The following is a 17618-nucleotide window of genomic DNA, read 5'->3' as shown; positions in this document are numbered from 1 at the left end:
GACGCTTCATCAGGATATTAACGTTGAGAGATAATTGCTTATAGCATAAATTATACATTACAGTATCTTGTCATCTTCATTCAAATATATATAGGGCCTCAAAGCAAACCAAGAGCTCATGATGAGGGTAAGTGCAAACCAATGGGCGATAACAAAGAGGAATCCCTGTAATTATGTAGATAAATTGCCACTTCAAAAATGAAGGAGATGGACCACAGGTCCCAGCTCTGATAGCTCCAGCCGTCATGAAGATGAAAAGATACTGTAATGTATATTGTATGCTATAAGTATTTATCTCTCAACGTTATTATCCTGATGAAGCGGCATTGATTGTGAAACGCGTCGAGACATCCTCTAATGTTGTGAAATGCTATACTGTTTTAGCTGTTGAACCATTTGATATACTATGGTCCAATCTATGAGCGATATTGATTTTTAGATTGTGCCGTCTGGCATGTAAAGACAAATGGCATAATCTTTTATTGGTGTTTTCATATTTTCTAAATAAAAAGTTTTTGTTATTTGATTTATTACATGTGCCTAATAAGTCCCCTTTCTTTATGCATATTTTGAATTTCTACAATATTGTGGGCAGGCAATTATTGTCATATTGAACTAAGCAGAAGATCAACTCATCATATCAATTTCAATAACTTAAAGTGCACTTGTTATTTGGAAACAATGCCAGAAGAAGGGCATGGGGGTGGTGAAGGGTCTTTGAAATTTTTTTTTTTGTATTTTAGGTGTGGAAAAGTATTTTGGTGTCTTAAGGGGGCAAAGGGCAGGCAGAGTGCCAGGAAAGGGGTCTCTGTCGCTTTGTCTTGAAAAGCATTGAATCCCAATGCCAACTCATTTCTGCTCACCTTCACAGTACCCACCACTTATTCCATCGGTGAAACTTTTCTTAGTGGACTTCATGTTTGTTGGTGCCACCCTCTTCACCTCCATATGAGACACCAACCAAGGAAGTGTACAGTTGACTTTGTGCAGCCTTTTCTATCATGGCAGTTCCTAGCAGCCCTGAAGAAGGGAGTGTTGGGTTTATTTTTTTAAATTAGCAAACAAAAGTTTAATCTAGGCTTCTACATCAGTTGGCTTTGGCATGCATATATTTCAACCTACTTGGAGATATGAAAGTCCTCCCTTTTAGGGCAGTCAATGGCAGTCCATGTGCCCAGCCTACCTGAAAGCTATGGAACTTATTAAAGATCAACCAGCCTTTCCATTCATTACAACTAAGTATCTTAGGTTCAAGTTCATCTTAATGGGGTATAATAGGGAAATGTATAATAGATATTGTAACCTGCTCAATACTCCCACAAGATGGGACAGGATTGTTTACTGTTGCCCAGAAATACAAGATAAGTCACATTTCATTTATAGATAAGCCTGATAGAATTGAAAAAAACGACAGACAGAAGGGTTTTTAAGACAAACAGCATATTGTATTAATGATAATTTCTCATAGACAATACAGATTACTTTTGAATCTTATACAATCTAAGATCAAGTGAATTCAATAATAGTCAGGCCATAAAGGCACTATACATCAGCCTTCTAGTAATATATTAATGAAAGTTCCAACCGCGTATAAATAGCAGTGTAAAGTGATTGGTCGCATATGTGAAAACCATATTACCCAACGCATTTCGCCCAGTTCAGGCTTCCTCAGGGGTGGAAGTACGTTAGCGAAGTATTAGACAATACTGGACACAGTCTAGATATGTTCCAAACATAAGTAATAGGTTATACATATATAATAATATGTAATTTTTTTTGTTATGTATATCCTCAGGCTCAACCATAGCCCCAAACCTATTTAGGTGAATTAAAGTTGTTTGCACATGGCTGCAGGAGATTGCACTGACGCAACAAGACGCTTTTGGCCATGTGGTTGCTTTTGGAGGAACTGCACCATGGCCACCACCATGTGCAATGTATAATCTGTGCTGCAATTTGCTTTTCCCCGGTGCACAGCAGCAGTTTGCTATCTGCCAAGGAGCTGCCAACCAAGCAGATTTCCACCACAGGTATTAAAGGGCCCCCTATTGATTACATTCTTAGATCGTAAGCTCCTCTGGCCAGGGTCCTCGCCTCCTCCTGTTTCACTGTCTGTATCTGTTTATCATTTGCAACCTCTATTTATTGTACAGCGCTCCATAATATGTTAGCACTAGATAAATACAGTTTATTAGTATTAATTGTAAAAGCTTAAAAAAGAAAACTAACACAGCCACTCCATCTAATGTCTAATAAACTGCCATATTTTATGTTTTGTTTTTTGTTCTTGGAATTTATTTCTATGAATGTATGCTTTGATATGAAACTTTTACACATATTCAGTACAGCAGGGTATATTGACCCATAGCATCATTGATTTGATTCTAGCACACTAAGAAATGACTTTATATAGTAAATAAAGGTCAAAGCAATTGTCTTCCCTTCACCTTGCTAACCACAAACCAGCCATTTATTAATGTCATTGTAACATGAGTACACATGAGTCCGCTTAACATTAGACTTAAGCTTCTCGCAAATCTCAAACTGGATATATATTATAAATCCAGGGGTATAGTTGGCCATATATCATCTCTCCTTCTATTGTGTGTTACTTCCCCCACCTCCTAGATTGTAAGCTCTTTGGGTCAGGGTCCTCTCCTCCTCCTGTGCACTGTTGGTATTCATCTGTCATTTGCAACCCCTATTTAATGTACAGCGCTGCATAATATGTTGGCGCTTTATAAATCCTGTTTATTAAGAATAATAACATTAAGTCAGTCTTGACGTCTCCACAAAAGTCAACATTAGCCCCACCCCTTTCCCCATCCCAGGATTGGACAGTGAGATTGTCCATCACAAAGGAAAGAAGGAAATGCCAAGGACAATTTTTCATAGGGCAGTTTAGAATTTGTATATCACCCATCTCTAGCTTTGAATTTGCTGATTATACTCACAAAACATTTTTACTGATCGATGGTCAGATATTCCATTTGAATGGGGACAAATTTTATTAAATATCATATTTTTATGCACTAGAATGTTTATAGTTTAAAAAAACAAAAACCAAATCCACCTTTCTGGTCCATGTACAATACAAAATATCACCCTTAATTAATGAATAGGGTCACTTTAAATCCCCCTACATGAATTGAAAATTTACAAACATCCTCCATGAAACTGCAACTCTGATTGTATTTTATTGTAATTTCTATTCCAATTAACTGCTGTAGTTTATTATTTCTTTATTGCTCTATTGGCAGCAGACGGCAGTGTGTAGACAAGAATTCCCAGAATCTTTATTACCTGTTCTTGTAATTGGTGCATTTACCCTCTCCCAGCTCTGAAATATCGCATCCACAGAAGTGCATTGGACAAAGCTGCATTGCCTGCATTGGATCAGAGAAAGGGAGAAATAAAATAACAAAGCTTGTAAACATCTTTGGAATATATTCATGCATGCCTTCATTTATTCTTTAAAGGGGAACTATAAAATCAGGATCAGGGAAGTTTAATATTGCAAAAATGACAGGTGATGTCTATTCTGCAATAAAACATACTTACCTGCCCGCTCACTTTTTTTTAAAGTATCCTGAGCTGTGCATTTGTAGCTCAGCTTGTGATGTTTGCAACCTCAGGGATGCGTACATGGATGTTACTATATTCTTGTCTGGCAAATCAAGGTGACCAAAGATTGGGAACCCCAGGTGAAGATGGCAGCACCCATCATGTAATGAGGACAGGTAAGTTTGAGAAATTGCAGTCAGGCAGGTAAGGTTTATCTAATTCAAAAGCAACAAGACCTGCCTGGTTGCAAATTTTCATTGCTAGTTCTGCTTTAAAGCTGCAAACAGATATTAAAGTTGCAAATAATGCTGCTTTGTATTCATTAATAAATCTTGATTTTTTTGCAAGCAGTGTAAGCACCTTAATATACAATCCCTGTACAGCAGAGCTCAGGCCGGGACAGATAGAAGAGAATAGAGTACCTGCACATGGGTCCATCACTTTATGGGGAGCATGATGGCAGGAGGGGATGGGAGACCCCAGGATGATGCTTTGCGCTGCACTGCTGCTTCTTCATTATCCAATCACAAGTTGGGGTTAGGTTAATGCAGAGCATACAGAAGTTATTGCAGATAGAGACAAGCAATGTTCCTTCTTTAATAACCCATCTTATCTGCCTGATTGCACTGGTGAAACATGAAAAAGCTGAGATGCACAGCATCGGCCCTGGTTTTTCAGATAAACCTGGCAATCCTGGCTTCCCTTGCATGTGCCAGGGATGTACGAAATCCTGCCAATCAAGATGGCCAAATATTGTCCTTAGTAAAGAGATGAAAGAAAGGCGGCGGCACCCTGCAATGGAACGATAGGTTACATAGTAGGTCAGGTCGAAAAAAAAAACAGTCCATCAAAATCAACCACCAGGGAAATAAACATATCCCAGATATAATATCCTATGGACATAGTTGGTCCAAAAAAAAAAAAAAAGCCCAAAAAAATGAGTTGTGTGGATTTAATTCCAATCTTAACATAATATTGAGCACTAAAATAGACATACAAGGTATATCAACACCGTATAAACCTGATTCCTATACAGTGTTATGGCGGTGCATCGGTCAATGCTATGTCCAGGCACCAAACTTTGCACCCCCAAACACTGTCAATCTGAGTCACAATAAAGAATATTTGGAGAGTGCCAACATAAGTGAGCCCAGAGGGACATGGAGCTCAAAAATAAATTCTGCATGGATCAGCTTAAAGGAGAGAATTGCAACAAACTCTGCTGCTTTATCTTTAAATAAACTCTTTTATATTATATTTCTGCTATAGTTTTCATTTCTTCCTTTGTATCCTTTTGTGTTTATTTATCTTTATGGAAGTAAAATGTGATTTAATGTGAGCATTGTATGCCTCCTCTGTACTAGAAGAATGCTGCCAAGTTGCTTGTAAATGAATGGCTTTGCAAAGCAGAATGAGCAGGATATTGGCTGTGCTGCTAATTAAATGCAAACATACATCAAGCAATGAGATGTACTCCATGCGGTAGGCAACACATCCATTCCATTAGGGAAACATGAATCAAATGTGCTTTTACCAAGGAATGATAATGTAGCATTTCCAGTACAGAGACTCAAATATTCATTATCCAGCAAATCAGCAACATATCAGTAGGACATTTTGACAAATTTTCTATTTTGGCTAAATTGGAGTTAATACAGAAAATAAAATTAATATCTACAAAAGACCCAAACTTTCTTATCTTATTTTTAGATAGATATGGGAACGGTAATAGCTGAACTCCACCATAAGAAAATATATACGGCAATGAGTATTCTTACAGGAATCTTGGTGTGCTTTATGTATTTCTTCCAGATCCATGTAATTAACCAGTATGAAACTGTAGGAGCTTCCTGTTATAATGACCGGTTACTGCTGCTGCCTGTCCTTGTGCAGGGTGACTGGTCTGCTATCCGCCCCCTTCTGCAGTTTCTACAGACAGCCTGTAGTGGGCGGTCCTACTGGACTCCTCCCACAACTCTTTTCTCTGCATACTGATGGTTCACCTGTTCTTTTACAAGGTAATATCTAGATCTGCAAAGACATTAATGCTCACAATGTGAATTTATACACTAATTTAAAATACATTTATATGGAATTTTTGAGCTGATTTTCTTACTGACGCTGTCCACCTGGGAACAATTCAGTAAGACAAAAAAGGACATATCCCAATCTTTCCATGCTTAGAAATTTGTCACAGGAATAGGGTATCCCTTTTAAAGGATTGGATCATTTTGATGTTGCAAGACTCTGTTTTGACTCATTTGAGTCATTTGAGCTACTGAACCAAGCTTTTCACTAAAAAAAAAGAAACTGGAAAACATGCGATAAAAAGCCTACAGTGCCCCTACTGTTTTAAAATGAGAATGAAAAATGTTATTACATAATATTTATTATATACTAATAATATTCTCTCTCCTTCCCTTCTTCCCAGTATTAGTCTCTCTTTTCCTGACTATGATTTTTTTTTAGTTCTATGATTCCTAAAATGCATTCCTTTGGAGGAATGCTGCTGGTAATTAGCCTGATGAATGGAGTAATGACCAGAAGCCTTGTGACATAAGCAGTCATATGAATTTCTCCTAGTTCTGATATACTCCGCAGCAATGCAGTGGGTGGCAGACTTCATACTAAAATAGATCAGATTATGAGTCAGCTCGGTCTGATACTTTGGAGCTAAAGTGTCTATGGTGACCGGCCAGGCTGATAGAGATAGAACCTGGGGGATCTGGCAAACCTGGAATTCAACTGGTCCAGATCTAACAAAGTCTGCCAACTGATAGCAAAAGATTTCCATTCTGCATTTGCAGGATCACCCAGGTTTTCCCATGATAGTCTATCTTCTCTAGTCTTGGAGGGCTTTGAATATTCCAACACTCAAGTTTTGCTCCTGGGAATGTTTTCAGAGGTCATAGACAGCATTACCTTTTAAACTACTACCAACCTATGTCCATCAATTAGACATCCTTCATCCAATTGGATGCCCCAAAAGTGTTGGATTATGAAGGGCAACATGGTGGCTCAGTGGTTAGAACTCTGGCCCTTGCAGCCCTGGGTCCCAGGTTCAAATCTTGGTTAGGACACTGTCTGCATGGAGTTTGCAGGTTCTCCCTGTGTTTCTGTGGGTTTTACTCTGGTTTCCTTCCACATTCCAAAAACATGCAGTTAGGTTCATTAGCTTCCCCCCAAAAAATGACCTTTTACTGTATTAAAGACATATAACTATGGTAGGGACATTAGATTGTGAGCTCCTTTGAGGGACAGCTAGTTACATGACTATGGACTTTGTACAGCGCTGTGTAATATGATGGTGCTATATAAATACTGTATAATAACCTAATAAAAGCCAAGTCTAAATTTTTCCACCTACCTCCAGTATTGACCTATTTTTGGAGGAACAATAGCCGCTCTTCTGGAAAATCCAAACTCGTCAACCATTTTTGCTCCCAAGTTCACTTGGGCAATGATGTTTTTCCACCAGGGTTCCTCCAGAATTTGCTAAGGGTTCCTTGAGCAAAGAGCAGTTTGCACCTCTTAGGTCAATGTAGTGACCCCAATGATTTTTTTGCCTATCTGTAAAGGTGAAATTCTTCCCAATGTCCAGCAATGTAAAAGGAATTCTTCTCACTGACCACCATGCTAATAAACTGTGAGCTGTGGATATAATAATTATTGAAGGGGTTCCCTGAAGACCTGAATGTTATTTCAAGGGTAGAGAAAGGCTGCCATAGACATTCCACACAAATCCAATAATAATAATAATAATAATATTAGAGGTGGGTGATATACAAATTCTAAACTGTTCAATGGAAAATTGTCCTTGGCCATTTTCTTCTTACCTTTGTGATGGACAATCTCACTGACCAATGGGAAAGCCTGGGATAGGGAAAGGGGTGGATCTAATGTTTACTTTTTTGGAGATTTCAAGACTGACATAATATTAAGATTATTCTTAATCAACAGGATTGATATAGTGCCACATATTAGGCAGTGCTGTACATTCAATAGGGGTTGCAAATGACAGACGAATACAGACCCTGACACAAGAGGAGGAGAGGACCCTGCCCCAAAAAGCCTACAATCTAGGAGGTGGGGGAATTATCACACAATCTTTTCCTTTTCAACTGGATCAAGCTTATGTATATAGATTGCCCATACAATAAGCATCTAATACACCTAGTGTTGGATTACAGTGGCAAAGATGCGCCACCTGCTGGACAGGTAAATACAAGTAATTTATTCTGCAACATGCTTTATTTGAGATTCATCTCTCTTATCCAATGCAAGACAACCAGGTGACTGCATTATCCGCACATACTTTATTTTACTCCCCCATTGAAAGTTGGGAGCAGAGAAAGGAAGCCTCATGGAAGACTTGGAGCATTCACAGTGCTGGGACCCCCATGTGACGGTGCTGGGGGTCTAAATGACCACAAAATGGTCAGAGGAGAATAGAAAATACATGAGAATGTCCAACTGGTGGGGCAGCCATGAAAATGAACATCATTTTCTTTTACTCAGCAACCTTCACTAAATACCGCTTACAAAAGCATCCTAAATTAAAAAACAAATCCCAGAAGATTCTTTCCATACCCCATTGCTGCAGATTCCTTAGAACCAGGGAAGATTTATGGGATAATATAAGTTTGGAATTTTACATTTTCAGGGAAGGATTTGTTTGAACACAGTGGCTCTTGCATCATCTCCAGCAGCTGGAACGGAGCTCTTGTGTGAGTATTTGCAGCTGAGAGCAGCCTGGGCCTGATATCCAAATAAGGATCCAAAGCTCTGAGCTTTGGATCCACATTCGGTGTCACCTAGAGCCCAAACATCATTCATTTTTTGCCGGAGGGGGCTGATGTTAGGCACACGCCCAATGACTGCTGTACTGGCGATCAGACTTTATATAGTATACTCCGCTAATTCTCCAGCTTCATGATTGTCATCGCAACCAATGGCTGGTGTAGTAATGACAAAAATAAATAGAGTGGTGATTTAATTTTAGGATACCCAATGCCCCATGGAACATGGCTGTGCTACCCTCTGATAAATCAAACTGGCATATCACTGCAAACAGATATAAAAGCAGTTCTGCATTTATTAATGTGGGTGTCCCCACAACAGCAGTGCAGAAATCCTTCATTGGGGACATTTGTTCTGGTTACACTTGCATAGGAGGGGAGTTTCCAAACTTCCTGCAATATCCCTGGGACAGGATATGAAGGGGAAATCTCCATAATAAGACACATATTAAAATTGCATTTATTGGATCTTAATGTCAAGATTAGAAGTTATAATTTTAATATATAAAAAATAGTTTCTGCTCTCTCTCTTAATATAGTCATTATGCTCCAGGCTGCCTCACCAGCAGCAGAATTGCCTATTCTTCAATCTCTGTGCTCCAACTAACAAAAAAAATATGGCCAACAAAAGCTATCCCAGCCATTATTTTGCAAGAATGCTGACTATACCATCTAATATATAACTATCCACTAGAGGGAGACTCTAATAAATCTGATATATAAAATCAATCATCCATAATTTGACCAGCAAACAAATACAATTTGTAGTCATACAGTAAATGAAAAAAAAAATTTAGGGGAATTTTACCCTAATGGCTCAGGACGTAGATGTGAATGAATCACAGTTCCCTTTTAAAGAATTTCCTCCTGTATTTGTATGATGAAGCTATTCATGAAGCAATAAATAACATATAAACTTACCTACACCTTGTTACAAGTTGAATATTTTCCAGAATTGGCAATAATTTACCCGTTTGCCTCCCTGCAAATCATTTCCAGCCAGGGAAGCTGCTTATATGTACACAGAGCTGGTTTGAAGTTTTACTAGCACTGCAGAATGTACACGTCTGTTTAATTCGGCAGGTTAGCCAATGAGCAGGGAGAAAACATATTTGAAGGAGCACTCTAGTCAACACCAAAATCTTTCTGAAGGTTAATAGTATTTAGATCATTATATATGTAAATATTCTATTACACAGTTTGAATTGTTTGTTAATCTGTTAAAGCACACACCCAACATTGTTCTGTTCACCCAGATTTAAGGAAACTTTTTTTGTAAAAAAAAAAAAAAGAAGAAAAAGAAATCCCAAAATACAACCTGGCTACAATACCTACTTACTCTGATGCAGTAACCCTATTCCACCACTAGATGTCTCCAGGCCTCTAGACCTAATGAAGCCAATTATCATTTAACACAGAAGACTGACGATATACTGTGAGTGCAGTTTTGGGAAGTCACCCCCTGCGTCACTACTGCGCCCTGCGCTGATGTTATATTGATGTTGATAGTGATGTTGACGTTAACATGTTAGCGCTGCTTTCTGCATCATAAAGACCACTAAGAAAATCTAAAGAGAACAGGGACCCTGTTTATCATGAGACCAGCCTAAAGAATTAAAAAATGTGGGGAAAGGGGTAGTATGTTGGAAAGTAAAGTTAATAAAGGGCAGGGGTCTGAGCCCAGAGTAAGCTACCCATTTGGCAAACCTATTGATACAAAAGAATAAAACCTCTTTGCTATAAATCGGCCTGTATTTCATGACCAGTAAACTGGGGGGGGGGGGGGGGGGGGTCACTTTATTACCCCAAAATACACAGGAAAGAACAACACATTTTAATATGTTTTCTCAATGCGTTGTGATGTATTTTGCTTTCATAATAATCCAATGTAAAAAGTATACCAAACTTTTGCTATGTGCTTTTCTGATTTTGTTTTTAGCTTCCCCATAGAATTTAACAGCAACCTGCTGCTGATGGAAATGCATTTGGTAAATCGCAGTTTATTTGCGTGGACACTAGTCCATTTTTCAGTTTTTTATTCAGTCTTCTCTTCAGACCGCGAAACGCGTGTGCTTAAAGATCGTCACCAAAAAGCGCTTGGAGTAATGTGTCATAAGCACTAGTCCTTTATTTTTTCTTTATAATAACCTTGTAACATAACCACAGTTATTGTTTGAAGTTGTTTTCCATGATCTGAAATCTTTCTTACTGCTCTGTATTTTATATCATACATAAAAATCCCTCAATATTAGCATCCAAAGATACACTTCATCTTCAGAAATACATATCACAACTTCAAAAAGTCTGAATGCTCTTTGATGTCAAAAAAGATTACCAAACCAGGAGTTTACTAAGGGGCACCCCAAATAGGAACAACAACAGCAGCATCATGTCTCCACCTCCCCTGAGGAAGCCAAAACGGCGAAACGCGTCAGCACAAGGCAATCTTCGCTGCGAAAATGTTTCCAGCAAATACACACTCTTGTTTTCCCAGGAACTGGGCCACAGGATAATCTCTGGGAGTCACCCACAAATAATCTGGTTAACAAACATGACTTACCTGAAAGATTTCTTTTCTACATTACATGGCAGACATATGACTATGGTAGGGACATTAGATTGTGAGCTCCTTTGAGGGACAGCTAGTGACATGACTATGGACTTGTACAGCGCTGCGTAATATGTCGGCGCTACATAAATACTGTGTAATAATAATAATATTATGAATGAACAAACACTTCTATATTATTATTATTAGGATTTATTTAGCGCCATTATATTACACAGCGCTGTACATTAAATAGGGGTTGCAAATGACAGATGAGTACAGACAGTGATACAGGAGGAGGAGAGGACCCTGCCCCGAAGAGCTTACAATCTAGGAGGTGGGGGAATTAACACACATTCTTTTCCTATTTAACTAAATCAAGCAACTTACGTACTCCATGCCACCTTTATTTAATATATTGCATACAATATTGTATGCCAAAAGAACCCCCTGCTTTTTTCTCTCTTTTTTTTATTTATTTGACATTTATTAAATGATCAGATTCTATTTTATAAAGTAATAATAATAATAATAAATATATTGATAATAATTTTATTTAAATAAAGCTGTATATCCTCTGTTTTTTTCTCTTTTTTCTTTATTTATTTGACATTTATTAAATGATCAGATTCTATTTTATATAATAATAATAATAATGATAATTAATATATTGATAATAATTTTATTTAAATAAAGCTGTATATCCTCTGTTTTTTTCTCTCTTTTCTTTATTTATTTGTCATTTAATAAATGATCAGATTCTATTTTATATACCCCAGGCTCTATTTCACGATCTTTATCCCCTCAATCAATATGATCTCTGCTGGTTACAATGTATCACAATGATTCCTGCGAGTGACGTCACAGCTGATGATTGACAGCTGAGCTGCGCAGCAAAAGTCGGCGACTTGCATCCTCCAACACTTCTGATTGGACCTAAGGAATGGGATAAACAAGGACGGTCCATGGTTTTTTAATGTGTAAAGCTACATTGCTCTTTTAGAGTAAAGTGGGATAGCAGAAAGGCTCCAGCCCTCCTCTACTCCCCCCCTTCCATCCTCTCCATCCCACCACTGAGAGGCCCGGATGTTGGATCCAATCCTGGCATTTTATTCACTTCCATAAAAGGGCAGAGCTTGGGAAGACTCCTCCAAAGTTTTCCTCCTGGACCCTGAAAACTTTTTTTTTTTTTGTATGTGTGTTGTGTGAGTGGTGCTGCTCCCACCCCCTCCTCCTGTGGGCTGCTGCTGCTCAGTTAACAGTTGTGAGTCTGAGCAGAGATAAAGGGAAAAAAAGAGAGGAGAGGGGAGTGACTGCAGCAGATTGAGAAGCAGTGACGTGATCCCAGCCCTGGAGAGCTCAGCCAGGGGACTCCATTAGCTCACACTGCCCTGCACAAAGCAAGCTCTTCATTCTGGATCTCTATTAACTCTCTGAGCAGCCTGGGTTGTGTTAGCAGAGAGGTAAGTGTGATTGTGTGTGTGTCCCTGCTTGCATCTAGTACCTACCTCCTCCCCTCCTTTCCCATCCCAGCCTCATGCTTCATACCCCCCACCCCTCTCTATGAAAAGTTAGAGCCACAAAGCAGACAGACCGGTTTTGTTGGCTTGGAGGAAAAAACAGGTGAACAACGGTTTGGATTTTTTGCAAAGAGGATGTTTAAATAGCACAATGGATGATCTGCCTGGCTGCAGAGAGAAGGAGCCAGCCTGGGCTAGGAGGGGGAGGAAGCAGCACTGAGCTAGGAGGGGCTGCACAGGGCTAACTTCATCCAGGCAGCTGGGAAGCCCTGGAGCTCAGCATGCTTTGCCAAATGGGGGTTGTAGTTCTACAGATAAAGGCTACAGGTTGGATGAACTGTTGGAAGACTTTGTTATAAGGCACAGGCTGATTGGAAAGTGAAGAGGAGCTTGCACTCTAAACTTCCAGTTGTCATTGGCTTCTATGTTGTGGCTGAACTTGGTTGGAGTTTTATAAGGTTTTGGGTAAAAGTTAAGTATTTAAAGTGGGGGCGATCCCCCTAGGTCAGGGTGGTGTTTAGGCAATTCCCCCTTGGATCAGAGCAATAGGTGGGCAAACCCTCTAATCGCCCCATGGGGGCGATCCCCTAGGTCAGGGCAGTAGGTGGGCAAACACCCCCAGGTCAGATCACTAAGCCCATGCACCTTTATGATTTTTTTTCATTTTGGGGTCCATATCTAAAGCAGTGAATCTGACATTTATTAGAACTCCCTGCTGGAGAATCTTCCATGTGTTTTAAATGGCTGTGATTAATTCTCCACCAGACTGCTGCTAAATGTCAAATTCACTGCTTTAGAAATGGACTTTTTTTATCTTAGAAATTGTTTTGTATGTATAGTGTTTGTTTTATTTGCTTCGTATTCTGCAGCATTTAAAGTAAATATAAGGTGTGTGTGTGTATTTTTGATGAGTTTTAGGTGGAAATAAAGAGAAGCTTTATTATAGATCTAAAGGGTTTGTTTAGGAAAAAAATGAAGATGTTGAAACTGTTTTTTGCTGCTGTAATGTCTGAACTACCACAATATGCAGTTATAGGGTGAGAATACATGAAGGGGTCTTTTCGTGCCGTCACATTGACTTGCTTTGGGGGTGCTTGCCGTGTCGTCACATTGACTTGCATTGGGGGGGGGGTCTTGTCGTGCTGTCACATTGACGTCCGTGTTCTTCCAGGCCCCTTTTAGCTGGGCGCACCGCCCGGCACTTTTCAGTAACTACCCGGCTGTTTTTGGTTAGTTACTGATTAACCCCCATAATATGGATTATTAAAAGTGATGTCAAAGCAAACCCAACTACATGAGTTTATTATCGGTCAGCTGTGCTGGGTTCCATTCTCCCATCTTGTACTGTGCCACTGCCATGGTGTTTGGCATAGGACAGAGCTGCTGATCGCCTTTCTCATTCTAAACTCCAGCAACTTTTTTGGTTTTCATTTTAGGCCACATATACAATGGGCTAAGGGTAATATTACACATCTGTGTGTCCTCTAACCAATTCTGACCTAATTTGGTAAAATGTAATAAAGTAAATTGATAACACAAAAAGTTCCTTTTTTTTTTTTTTGGCTCTGTGCCCCTTCTTGAAGATATGTTCCAAAAAGTCAACGTGACCTTTCAATTTATTCTATATTAACGGTTCATCCTTTATTAAATTATTTGCTGGCAACCATACCATGATCAGGAGGGCAAACCTTTTAATTTTTTTGATTGCCATTTGGTTCCCATTGGCCCACTTGACCAAAATGGCCATAATGGTTGTATTGTTTCTTGCTCTTAGAGACCCTGTCATCAGAAAATGTCACTGAATACTCTTCACATAAGAAAATATGAGGTTTTAACATGCAGCTGTAAAATCCTCCCTGGTGTGGATGTCCAAAAGCCACTGTTGGGTGCCGCCATCTTGGCATGTTCTGACTTTTGGGAGTCATCAAAAGCTGCAATCTGATTGGCTGCTGCAGCTCCCTTTCGTTCTTGTGTTCTATATTTATATTTTCCATAAAAACTAAAGCCATGTGTTTTGTACAAATATTTTTTTTTTCGATGAAGTCATTCTGAATCATTATAATTTGCCTTGTTCCCCTTTTCTGATGGGAAGATAGATTTCTTGCTTTGTGGTTTTCATTCTTCATATGACATGATTCTTTTATTCCTTTAAATGCTAAATGTGTCTGCCGGCAGCTGGTGATCATCGATGGGCCGCGTCCGCCTGCTGCAGTTCTGGGTGTGGATGGGTGGGAAAAAAAGCAACGATGGGATTCCCTGGGATTTTTTTTTTTTCCTTGTCGACGTCACATGTGTGACATTGTGGTTAGCCAAGGGTTAAGGGAGGTTTCTTTATTTCTGTTTCTTGTTTTCAGTTGTTGTTTAGATAAACAGAAAATATTTTCAGAGAAAAAAAATTCTTTGTATTTCTGTTTATTCATTTGTATCCGTTTTGTTTTACAATGTATCAATATTTTTACAGCTGTGTATGCACCAGTGGTTCACACTGGCCATGAGGTTGTTGTGTGGTTATGGCTAATTCGTATCTTTGGTGCGGTTGTGGTGCATGAACCTGCCGGTGCTGGGGGTACCCTGCTTATAGCGTTTCCTTGTGGTAGCCCCATAAGGAATGAATAGGGGCTGTAGTGCTATAACCACGCACGTCACATGTGGAGACATTGGTTCTATTTGAACCAGCGCTACCATGCCAGTGCTCAAACTGCTGTCCAGTGCCAGCTTGTGGGAGACGCTATTATTATTTTTATTATTATTAATAAACAGGATTTATAAAGCACCAACATAATATGCAGCGCTGTACATTAAATAGGGGTTCCAAATGACAGACAGGTACAGACAGTGATACAGGAAGAGGAGAGGACCCTGACCAGAAGAGCTTACAATCTAGGTGGCTTATCCCTAGCAGACCCTTGGAAAAATCATGTGGACAACAATTATTGCTACCAGTACCACTCGCTGTCAAAAGTGCAGACATTAGTTCTTTAAGTGACTGAGGGGCTGCCAGGGTGCCAGCCATTGGAAGCTGCACAGGATCCTTTAAAGTATTTAATGTACAGCACTGCGTAATATGTTGGCGCTATATAAATTCTGTTTATTAATAATAATAAAGTAGGTCTGAACCATCCCTTATCGATGGCGTAAGCTAGCATATATTTTTAATATTGAGGGGGTTAGATCACCCGTCAGGGACCGTTACAACCTGGGATTCTACAATAACCAAGCACATTGCTGTTTACAATGGGCAATTATTTGTATGGCCTGCCCTAGCAAAATCCTGTGTGCTGCAATGGAATAGGCAATCCAAGTTCTGGTAATTGGAGTGCCCTAGAAAGCAGTCTGATTTTCTAGCACATTGTATTAAAATTTTGACCGAACAGCTTCCCTGTCCTACACTAAAGCTACATACACACGTCCAATGGTTCTCGTCTGATAATCGGCTCAGGGTGTGTACAGCACCAGTCGTCCATCGTCCACACAACTGTCCTGGCGGATCTACGGACGATGGACGACTAATGATCCTAATGCAAGGAAAGGGAGGGAGCGCACAGTAGGGTGCCGCTATGTTGCTCCCCCCCTACCCTCTGCATTCAGCAGAACGGTGCTGTATGTACAACACTCAAATCATGCATCATGCGGTAATGGTGGTTGGAAAGGATCGTGAAAGATCCTTTCCAACGACTATAATTGCGCGTATGTACGCGGCTTTAGGTACATGGAGCACCACTGCTTGCCTTATGTTGGCAAATGGGGGCAGCCATATTTATCCTGTAGTAGTTCTGTATGGTGATTGTGGTTTTCGAATCTAATTGAAAACTGCGCAGTCTTTAATGATATAGCATGCCCACAATGCTCCAGAATCTACTGTGAATGTGTATTGCTATTACTGACCCATGCCCTATTGAATAATTGCTTTATTAATGGGCTGACTTGACATATCATCTCCCATCATTTAAGTGTGCATGACATGACAATGGGAGCTCCCATAATCATAAATAATATTCTGGTAGCATAGTTATTTGCTGATTGCTAATGGTCCTGTCCTTTCCTCTCTCCGCAGGATGACTATGATGGCTTTGGATGGTATACGCATGCCGGACGGCTGCTACGCCGATGGTACCTGGGAGTTAAATATCCTCGTGACGGATTTGAACCGAGACGTGACGCTAAGAGTCACCGGCGAAGTTCACATCGGAGGAGTAATGCTGAAACTGGTGGAAAAACTCGGTAAGTTGCGAGTGCAGTAGGCGTGGGCGCTTTACAGTCATTGGCTGGTTACCATCCCCTGTGGCCAATTGCAGAAGAATGGGCTCATTTTACCATTTCTTCACCCTCATTTCGGGAAGAAGGGGGGTTTGGTTTTTGTTCACTGTGAATGAGCTTTTGTTCTGAGTTCACCTAACACCTTGTTCCCTGTTTGTAGCCTTCTATTAAAATTTCTGCCTCGGAGTCATTCACGTTTGTTTCGGGTTGGCATTAAACAGCGCCAGGTTTCCATTCAGACTTTGTGTTTGTCTTAAAGAAAAGCACAGAGTGCTGATTTGTATATAACATGAGCACCGCAGACACACCGGGGCCCTATATGTCCTTGTATGCACTTTTACCTAGTTAACCTGTTTCTAACACGGTGTGTTCTATGCATTTGGATTTTGGCCTCATTGTGTAGCCACCCTAACGCATTCAAGGGGACATTCGGGGCCACAAAGTTGGACATGGATGTTGCTTCTTGCTTTCCCAATTCTTTAAATCATTGCTCTGAAACAAGGACGTCCCATCAAAGGGCCTGATTTATTAAAGCTTTCCAAGGCTGGAGAGAATACACTTTCATCAGTGAAGCTGGGTGATCCAGCAATCCTGGAATGGATCTGGTCCAGGATTCAAAACATTTGCTAGCAAATGACTTTGAGGAAATCCATTCCAGGTTTGCTAGATCACCCAGCTTCACTGATCAAAGTGTATCTTCCCCAGCCTTGGAGAGCTTTAATAAATCAGGCCCATGGTGTCACAACTTGGCAGTCATATACCGATGCCACGTGGGTGATTCACCAGGTAGATGTGGAAGGACAAGGTTGACTAATCCATGGTGACATATTTGTTGTTCTGGGTTCTGTTTAAAGAGACCCTGTCTGAGTTAATGTCACTGAGATGAAAAAACCTATTCACTAGACACCGATATCCCTAATTACAACAGTA

At 39.9% G+C, this 17618-nt stretch overlaps 1 protein-coding gene across 4 annotated transcripts in view; it reads left to right on the top strand.

Moving 5' to 3' along the window:
* Window positions 1-12082: 12082 nt before the first annotated feature.
* Window positions 12083-17618, top strand: part of FERMT2 (FERM domain containing kindlin 2) — a 72711-nt gene continuing 67175 nt past the window's right edge. For 2 of the 4 annotated variants that reach the window (XM_072428560.1, XM_072428559.1), the window contains exons 1-2: window positions 12090-12374; window positions 16486-16652. In XM_072428560.1, coding sequence (XP_072284661.1) covers window positions 16487-16652 — 166 coding nt within the window. In that variant the 5' untranslated portion in view covers window positions 12090-12374; window position 16486. Of the gene's footprint in view, window positions 12375-16485; window positions 16653-17618 lie in introns of all 4 variants that reach the window. The other 2 variants (XM_072428558.1, XM_072428561.1) reach the window with 2 other exon arrangements.

The sequence above is a fragment of the Pyxicephalus adspersus genome, chromosome 12 (genome assembly GCF_032062135.1).
Source record: "Pyxicephalus adspersus chromosome 12, UCB_Pads_2.0, whole genome shotgun sequence".
NCBI lineage: Eukaryota > Metazoa > Chordata > Amphibia > Anura > Pyxicephalidae > Pyxicephalus > Pyxicephalus adspersus.
This window is presented reverse-complemented; position numbering and strand designations above follow the sequence as displayed.